This window comes from Nicotiana tomentosiformis, chromosome 6 (genome assembly GCF_000390325.3).
Source record: "Nicotiana tomentosiformis chromosome 6, ASM39032v3, whole genome shotgun sequence".
NCBI lineage: Eukaryota > Viridiplantae > Streptophyta > Magnoliopsida > Solanales > Solanaceae > Nicotiana > Nicotiana tomentosiformis.
In genome coordinates, this window is record NC_090817.1 from 134,191,676 (window position 1) to 134,201,403 (window position 9,728).

A 9,728-nucleotide genomic window follows, 5' to 3' on the forward strand; every position below is an offset into this window, starting at 1 on the left:
GCAATCATTGGCTTTTCCTATTCCTTTTTCACCCAGGTAACCTCTGCCCCTTCGTTCCCACTATATTTCTTATGTTTAAAATGAAATGAAACTATTAATTGCCACATTAATATTTCGTAATCTCCAACTGTAAATTCTTAACAGATACATTCTCAAACTTTGTACGTTGTACGTATTTTATTGTTGAATGAATTATTAATTACCATTAACATGATAAAGGATATTTATGATGAAATATTTTTACCTTTTTATACAATAGTTTAACTACAACAAGAAACTATTTATTTATTTATGAAGGGTCCACTATTTTTTTATGGATATTTTAGTAATTAAGCTTTTAGTTAGGGGTTTTTCACTTATAATATAGTATGATGATTATATATATATATATATATATATATATATATATATATATAAAATATTATGGGTAATTTTTGGTAAATAAAAATTAATCTTTTGTGAGAAAAAAGGAAAAAGAAAACATATCATCCTGCTCCTTACGCATGGAGTCGGTCTCGGAAAAAGTTTCGTCTTCCGTCTCACTGGGCGAGGTGCGTAGGTCCTACTCGCAGCTCCTTCTTCTCTTTAGCTAAGGCGTCTCCATTTTCCGTCTACACTCTCAAAAACAAAGTTTCTCCTTTTTCGACTTCCTCTTTCTTCAACGCAACAAGGTACAAAATCCATTTATACCCACTGGAATCTTTGCTACTGTTTTAGTCTCTATTAGAAAGATCATCACCGTAATTAATTTAACCTGACATTTTTTGAATTCGTGGATAATTACTACGTTCTTTCGACCACATTCTCAAATTTCAATTATTTTTATTTATTTTCATTATGCTTGTGCGAATTGAATGGGAGAAAAAAGTGACGATAAAGGTTTGATTTTTTTTGGAATTTAGGGTTTGAGTTGACTACTGTTGTGCAATCAATTGAAGGAGGAGTAAGATAAGGGACTGAATTAAGGATGTGGGCAGCTCTTGCCTTGCGTTATGCTGTGCGGCATGCGCTTGTGACGCTTGCCGGACGGTGGTGTCAGGGATTAGCCGGCGTTCCGCTAGGATTGCGTACTGGGGTCTTTTTTCTCTCTCACTCATTGTATCATGGATTCTTAGAGAGGCTGCTGCTCCTCTAATGGAGAAAATCCCTTGTAAGCTTTTGTTTTTTCCAATTACTGTCAATGAGTTTTTTTCCCCGCCTTTTGTTCGAAAACTCTTTTGATTGCACTTGCTTATTGATCGTTCTCTGCCTCTCTGGTTTCGCTATTGTGGGACTTTCGGATATGCTTATTAGAACAAGTTTTAAAAGAGCATCAGTCGGTTATAAGAACTATGTTTGTGTGTGCTTGAGTTATGTTTATATATGATTTTCCCTTTCAGCCAAGTTAGTGATTTTGAAATGCTATTGTAGCTCATAGTTATTTTCTTCAACCCAATTTACAATACAGAACCAGGATGATTGCTAGGAACCTTGATTTGATTTGTCCTGTAAATTTACCTTCAAATTTTTACCCTTTCGGTTTCCCTTGCCTATTGAGCATTATTTTCCTTGCTATGTTGTTTTTTCTGTTTATTGGAAGACTTTCGGGTGTTATAATTAGGATCTTGATTTATGAGTTTGGAAAAGCTCAAGTGCGCTGCCCATAGGGGTTTGGTTGAATGACAAAGGTAATACATCCGTGTGATGTATAGTAGGTGCACGTCACGAGTTTGAATTCTTTTGTGAACCAAGTTTGGTATTAAGTGTATAAGGGTAGATGGGCGGACTCATTATCTACAAGTTTCGAAGTTGAAAAATTGGATTTTCTGTTAAAGAAAAGCCCACATGCGCTGGATTTTACAGAATGTGAAACCTTGACGAGCTATATTTTTAGCATGCAGAGGAGTTGTGTCAGAGAATAAGAACTCTGTTTTTGCGTTCTTGAGTTTATGTTTATATCTATTTTTCCCTTGCAGCCCGGGTTAATGACCGTGAACTGTTTCCATAGCTCATTGTTATTTTCTTATAGACCAATCAAGATGATTGTGCAGAAACTTAATTTTGATTTGGCTAATAATTTTGCTTTTATGTAGAGGGGCTTTTTACTCTTACAGAATAACTTTACCTATCAATTATATTGCAGGGATTAATAGCTTTCACGCAACACCAAGCAGGGAATGGTTTGAAACAGATGCTGTACTTCGAGTCAGCCTGGGGAACTTTCTCTTTTTCACTATTTTGGCAATCTTGATGATCGGTGTAAAGAGCCAGAAAGACCCACGTGACAGTATGCACCATGGTGGTTGGACGATGAAAATTATTTGCTGGTGCATCTTGGTAATATTTATGTTTTTCCGTCCAAATGGGATCATCAGCTTCTATGGTAAGCAGTGTCATACCTTCCTATCAAGAGTCATGTCCTCGGTCAGCTGAAGCTACACCATGTCTTGCCTAATCACCTCTCCCCACCTCTTCTTAGGCCTACCTCTACCTCTTCGTAGGCCCTCTAATGTCAACCTCTCACACCTGCTCATCGGGGCGTTTGTGCTCCTCCTACTCACATGACCAAACCACCTAAGCCACGCTTCCCGCATCTTGTCCTCAATAGGGGCCACACCCACCTTGTCGCGAATAACCTCATTTCTAATTTTATCTAACCTGGTGTGCCCGCACATCCATCTCAACATACTCATCTCTGCTACCTTCATCTTCTGGACATGAGCGATCTTGACTGGCCAACACTCAGCCCCATACAACATCGTTGGTCTGACCGCCACTCTATAGAACTTACCCTTAAGTTTCGGTGGCACCTTCTTGTCACACAAAACACCAGAAGCGAGTCTCTATTTCATCCATCCCGCCCCAATACGATGTGTGACATCTTCATCAATCTCCCCATCCCCCTGAATAATAGACCCAGGCTACTTAAAACTCCCTCTCCTAGGGATGACCTGCGAGTCCAGCCTTACCTCCCCTTCCCCTCCTTGAGTCTCGCCACTAAAATTACACTCCAAGTATTCTGTCTTGGACCTGCTCAACTTGAAACCTTTAGATTCCAGGGTCTGCCTCCATACCTCTAACTGCGCGTTCACACCGTCTCGCGTCTCGTCGATCAATACAATATCATATGCAAATATCATACACCACGACACCTTCCCTTGGATGTGGCGCGTCAGTACATCCATCTCCAGAGCAAACAAAAAAGGGCTGAGTGCCGACCCCTGATGCAACCCCATCATAACCGGAAAATGGTCTGAGTCCCCACCCACCGTCCTCATTCGGGTCTTTACTCCATCAATACATGTCCTCAATACATGTCCTTAATCAACCTAACGTAGGAAACATGTACACCTCTAGCCTCCAAACATTGCCACAAAACCTCCTTCAGAACTTTATCGTACGCCTTTTCTAAGTTGATGAACACCATATGTAAGTCCTTTCTCTCTCTATACTGCTCCATCAATCTCCTAACAAGGTGGATGACTTCTGTAGTCAAACGCCCCGGCATAAACCCAAACTGGTTCTCGGAAATAGACACACTCCTTCTCACCCATACTTGAATTCAAAGTCCTCAATATTGGGAATTCAATTTGTAATTCTTACAATTTTGTCCAAGATGCAATGAAGCTTAGTTTAATTTATGAAGATTAAAATAGTCAATTGATATTTCGAGGATATTTTAGTCGTTCAACATTATACTGAAAAACCAATCATTAATCTCGAGTCTCAACAGTGTTTCAGACTAGGCCATCTTTTGGGCTAGGCCTTTTAATGTGTTAAAGTTAAAGCATGTATCTTTAATTTTGGGTTAGAAATTATGTTGAAGCAGGCATCTAATATTTTAGGTGTAATAAGACGGTTAGCAGTACTAGTGCTTTTCTTTTTCTTTTTTTTATATCTGGTCTACGCTTTATATGCAATGAGTGATATGATACGTAGCGCAGTATATCCATTCACAAGAATTCTTTTAAAGATAATGTTTGAATCATTGTTGAAAGAGTAGCAAACTGTATTTTTTCCATCATGTTGGATTTGCACCTGATTTTTTTATGTGCAGAGACGATTTCGAAGTTCTCTCGGAAACAGTCTCTCTACCCCTCCGGGGTAGGGGTAAGGTCTGCGTACACTCTACCCTCCCCAGACCCCACTAGTGGGATTATTACTGGCTTCTTGTTGTTGTAGACGATTTCGAAGTTCGGTTCTGGGCTATTTCTCCTTGTGCAAGTTGTACTCTTGTTGGACTTTGTGCATAGTTGGAATGACAAGTGGGTTGGATATGATGAGCGGTTCTGGTTTGTTGAATTGTATATGACATGTTGGTTTTAGTTATTCTCACCTTCTTCTTGACTCTAATATCTCTCTATTACTCTCTCTTTTCTCTCCCCTCTCTTGATTGTTTTTTGTTGTTTGAAAATTCTTCAGGTACATCACACTGCTTGTCTCTTCACTTGTGTGTTACGTGGCTACCTTTGTCTTCAGTGGACTTCTCTTCCACTTTTTTATTCCATCTGGACATGAGTGTGGCTTTAACACTTTCTTTATAGTGATGACCCTTATATTCATCTTCGTCTTCGCTGTTGTTACGCTGCATCCATTGGTTAGTTTGCTACTGTACACCTCTCTTTTTTGGGGGGTTCTGGACCATTTTTCCCTTTTCAGTCTCTTCTTAATTATGTGGCATAATATGCGTTCTTCTGTGAATTGTAGGATTTGCTTTTTTCCGTCCTTACACTGATTAACTGATTTCCATATTCCGCCTATCTATTTTTTTAAAAAAATTTGTGATCATGTCCTGTCTACATTAGTGGACCTAAAGGTTCTGCCGTCCGTTTATTGCAAATCCTGGAAGCTGGAAAGTTATGACAGCATATGCGTCTGTCATCCTTTGCTAGATATGTCTCTCTCCATATTCGAATTTTCTGCATCTAGTGTTCAAGTTGTCTTGTCATGAATATCTTTTTAGCTCTCTTTGAACATATAGAGTTTCTGAATTAATTAGTAACGGAAAATATTTTCCCATGTGTTTTCTAGCGAAACGAAAGACTTCTAAAATTGGAAACAAAATTGGGACTTGGGATGTAATTCGTTCTCAACCAAATTTATCGTAATCTATCCTGAAATTATTTGATGTGCAACTCAAGAAAAAATCAATCATGAAGGCCTTATCATTTTTTCATGGAGACTACCTTTCAAAGGAAAAAAATTTCTTATCTATGTTTCGGTATTGGTTAGAAAAAAAATTGATGAGATGATAGCAGTGGTGGACAACTAAGATGGTATTTGGGAATATCTCTACTAGAAAGAGTAAGGGTAATATTCACATATCAGCAGGTGCAAGTGATATGAAATAGAAAAAAAGAATCTTTTAGAAGACAAAGACTTGCGCCCTTAAAGGTTGTAAATCATCCTTCCCTTTGTGTGGGGAAATATTGATTGAATACTCTCAACTCTTTAGGCAGCTAAACACCTTAAAACAATGTTATCAAAGTAACGTATTAAGACAATTGTAAATCATCCTTCCCTTTGTGTGGGGAAATATTGATTGAATACTCTCAACTCTTTAGGCAGCTAAACACCTGAAAACAATGTTATCAAAGTAACATAAGTATTAAGACATGCCAAACAAGGACGGAAACCAAACCGAACCATCTTCTTTGCTGGCAGTCAAGATCTTCTGTCTATAGGAGCAAGAAGAAAGATGTGATCTCTTGAGAAGGTGGTAGAAGGAGGAAAGAACTGAGAGAGAGCAACCTCTGGTTGTTCTTATTTCAGGATGAGGAATACCCGGAATCTACATCCTTAGCTTCCTTTCTGAAACAATGCAATTTGTCCTGGCAGCTCCTCAAAGGACTTCTCCCGTAAGTGTCACTTTTAAGTCATACAAAAATCAGTGATCATGGATTACTGCATGGAAATCTCCTTTATAAAGAGTTGCAAAATGGAATTCTTCATCACTGATCCTCAGATGTTTCCTTAGAAATCCATATATTCTGATTATCACTAAAGAACTTTTAGATGACTACCATTTCACGGTTTTTATTTTGGTCAATACACAAGTTGAACTACTGATGGAGTCACCTGTTCTGGATTTAGCCCAGGTTTGAAAACATTAGCAATATTACTTCCGAATTTCTTGATTCTTTACACATGCTTTGATGCTAAATTAATCAAAGTATAGCAGCCTGGACCTTCTTAGCATTGATATATGGTGAATACCTGCTTATTTTGGAAGATTGCTGCTCAACGACCTATGAAGACTAGGGATCTCTTACTCAATCATACTGAGATCAATGTTTTTATTGTTTGAATGTCATATTATAGGAGGTTTTCACTTAAGTTTCTTGTTCGTTGGTGTCTAACTTTTCTCGGTGCACATATATGAAGCTATCAATAGACTGGAGAAATTCTTTTCTCTAAGATAAAACTTTTATCGTTTCTGCATATGCAGGTGAATGGAAGCATTTTTCCAGCATCAGTTTTATCTTTGTACTGTACCTACCTGTGCTACAGTGCACTTGCCAGTGAGCCTAGGGATTATGAATGCAATGGTCTACATCACTCCAAAGCTGTTTCTACTGGCACACTTAAGGTTGGACTGCTAACAACAGTACTCTCTGTTGTCTATTCGGCTATTCGTGCTGGATCTTCTACAACTCTGCTTTCTCCTCCAAGCTCACCACGTGCAGGTTAGGTTCCATAATTCTGGACTGCTACTCTGTTTAAAGACTTTATGGTTCTTTTATTCACACTTGGTAAAATCGTGCCCTTTCGTTCCTCTAAATTTTGTCTGCCAGACCTTAAGGAGTTATTAAAATGTGGTTCTCAGCACATCGGCTTCCATTTGATAACATGACTCTCTAGGTGAACCACTTGGGTTTTTTAGGAGTCCATTACTCTGATGGTCACTCAACCTTCTGAATTTATCCTATCAAAGTCATCTTTCTTTCGTTTGTAACAACAAAGTCACTTACTATGCCTATAGCACTCAGAAGGTCACTCAACCAGATTTATCAAACTTTTGGTCGCCAAATACCTATTTTACCCTCTAAATTATCAACTTTTATCTTCTGTTTTTTTTTTCTTTTTAGTCAACATTATGGACTTACCTATAGAACAAAAATATTTTGTTTAAAAATAAAAAATATTTTTCTAGCATTATAATGTCGAAATAATAATATAATTGAGCATAATATTCAAGAATATGTAATGTATATTACAAAAATACTTTTATTTTAAATAATTATTTTCTATAGTAGGTGCATGGAATATATATTTTAAAACTTTTATTTTTTTTCATTCTCAATTGTGTAAATAAATTTTGAGTTTATTTGATAATATCAAAATTATTATTACGAACAAATTGTTCTAATTAATTTTCTACTATGCTCAATATTTTATTATTCCAACATTATATATGCTTAAATACTATTTTAATTTTTTAAATTTATGAATAAAATTTATTTATTCAAAGGTAAGTCCATAATATAAATTAAAAAGAGAAAAAAATTATTATATTAAAAAGCTAAAAAAAATAAAAAGAAGATAAAAGTTGATAATTTAGAGGGTAAAATAGGTATTTGGCTATCAAAAATTTGAGAAATCTAGTTGAGTGACCTTCTTAGTGCTATTGGTATAGTTAAGTGACTTTGTTGTTGCAAACGAAAGAAAAATGACTTTGGTAGATAATTTTGGATAGTTGAGTGACCATCTAAGTAACGGACTCGGTTTTTTAGCTTATACCGAGGTTTCCCATTTCATTGTCCATTCTAGTGTGATTCTATTTCCTGGTTGTTCATTACTTGTTGTAGACTTCATTTTGCTAGCAACCTTCTCCTGCTAAGTGCTAAGTGATTTTACTTGGACCTGTTCTGCTTGTTTAGTAATCAATCAATCTAAAGTAAATAATAAGAGTATAACTTAATTGTCTAGGCTTAGCAGTTGTACTTTGAACTTGATTAGGCAGAACCTTAGTGTGTTTCAACTCATGTTGCTGCTAGATCTCTACTTCTCTTTCCACTATTGCGCTGCATTTTATTTTCCTCCTGTCACACCTCAGCTGATAGTAACACTTGGTGCCACTATTACCATAGATATCTACAGAGATTGACCGCAATATATATAGATGATTTCTACTAAAATGGTTCTTTTTTGTTCTGGTTGAAGGTGCTGGGAAACCTTTGCTACCAATGGACAAGGCTGATCAGGATTCAGGAGGAAGAAAAAGAGAAAGCTAAGCCAGTGACGTACTCCTATTCATTCTTCCACATTATCTTTTCTCTTGCTAGTATTTATTCGGTGATGCTTTTGACAGGTTGGTCAACCTCTGTGGGAGAGTGGGAAATTGGTTGATGTAGGATGGCCATCCATTTGGGTCAGAATTGTAACTGGGTGGGTGACTGCTGCTTTATATATCTGGTCTCAAGTGGCTCCAATTCTCTTTCCGGATAGGGAGTTCTAAGCATCCCAAATAGGAGTAATGAATATGATAAGTTTGTATAGGAGTTAGGAGGATCAAAACATCACAACTGGATGGTTTGCATATCTCTCTGCCTTTTCAGTCACTGAATAAAATTACTGTGGTTTAAGTGACTGAAACTGGGCTTTCATTTAACGGCAAAGGGCCAAATATACTCGGTACTTTCGAAAATGGTCTAAGAATACCCCTCGTTATACTATTGGGCTATATATACCCTTCCCGTCATACTTTGGAATAAATATACCCTTATTTTGGATGGATCCAAGTGCCACGTGTCAGCACCAAACGAAAACGACCCATTTCTTTTTTTTTTACCCGATCCGTTTTAAAATTCAGTTTTTTTAAAGCATATATTTTGTAAAAACTGAAAAAAAATTTGTAAAAACTGGAAAAAAAAAAAAGGAATTTGCAAAATATATATTTTTAATTCTTTTCAGTTTTTTTAAAGTATTTTTTTTGTAAAAACTGGAAAAAAAAAATATTTTTTAAAAATGCTTTAAAAACTAAAAAATATATATTCTGTAAAAACTGGAGAAAAAAAAAGAAATTTGCAAAATATATATTTTTCAGTTTTTTAAAGTATTTTTTTTATAAAAACTGGAAAAAAAAAGATTTTGCAAAATATTTTCATTTTTTTAAAACTAATGCATATGTAGTCCACTGCTTTAGGATAGTCTTTTATTTTTTTTTCAGTTTTTACCAAAAAAAATATTTTAAAAATACTGAAAAGACTTAAAAATATATATTTTGTAATTTTTTTTTTTCAGTTTTTACAGAATATATATTTTTTAATTTTTAAAGCATTTTTTAAAAAAATAATTTTTTTCAGTTTTTACAAAACAAATACTTTAAAAAAATTGAAAAGACTTAAAAATATATATTTTGCAAATTTTTTTTTTTTCAGTTTTTACAAAAAGAAATTCAGTTTTTGCAAAATATATGCTTTAAAAAAACTTAATTTTAAAACGGGTCGGGTGGTCGGTTTTTTAAAACGGATAGGGTAAAAATAATGGGTCGTTTTCATTTGGTGCTGACACGTGGCACTCCATCCAAATAATGGTATATTTGTTTCAAAGTATGATGGGAAGGGTATATATAGCCCAATAGTATAACGAGGGGTATTTTTAGACCATTTTCGAAAGTACAGAGTATATTTGGCCCTTTGCCGTTCATTTAATTTAACCAGAGATTGCATACTTCTGAATCAAAATTGTCTTGATATGCAGTCTTATTTCAGTTTCTTTTCCCCGGTGTATATTGAATCTTTTTCAAA

General features: G+C 35.7%; 1 protein-coding gene across 6 annotated transcripts; it reads left to right on the plus strand.

The window, feature by feature from the left end:
• The first annotated feature begins 456 nt into the window (after positions 1-456).
• LOC104118539 (uncharacterized) lies at positions 457-8,626 on the plus strand. 6 transcript variants are annotated; one of them, XM_070177846.1, is made up of 7 exons: positions 466-671; positions 903-1,150; positions 2,123-4,294; positions 4,402-4,576; positions 6,428-6,665; positions 8,143-8,217; positions 8,291-8,626. In XM_070177846.1, coding segments are annotated over exons 3-6 (486 nt in total). In that variant the 5' UTR covers positions 466-671; positions 903-1,150; positions 2,123-4,292; the 3' UTR covers positions 8,214-8,217; positions 8,291-8,626. The 6 variants fall into 6 exon arrangements, with proteins under 6 accessions (XP_070033948.1, XP_070033947.1, XP_070033950.1 ...); XM_070177845.1 differs by having other exon boundaries at positions 467-671; positions 2,123-2,362; positions 4,037-4,294; positions 8,143-8,626; XM_070177847.1 differs by having other exon boundaries at positions 457-551; positions 8,143-8,626.
• Positions 8,627-9,728: the final 1,102 nt, after the last annotated feature.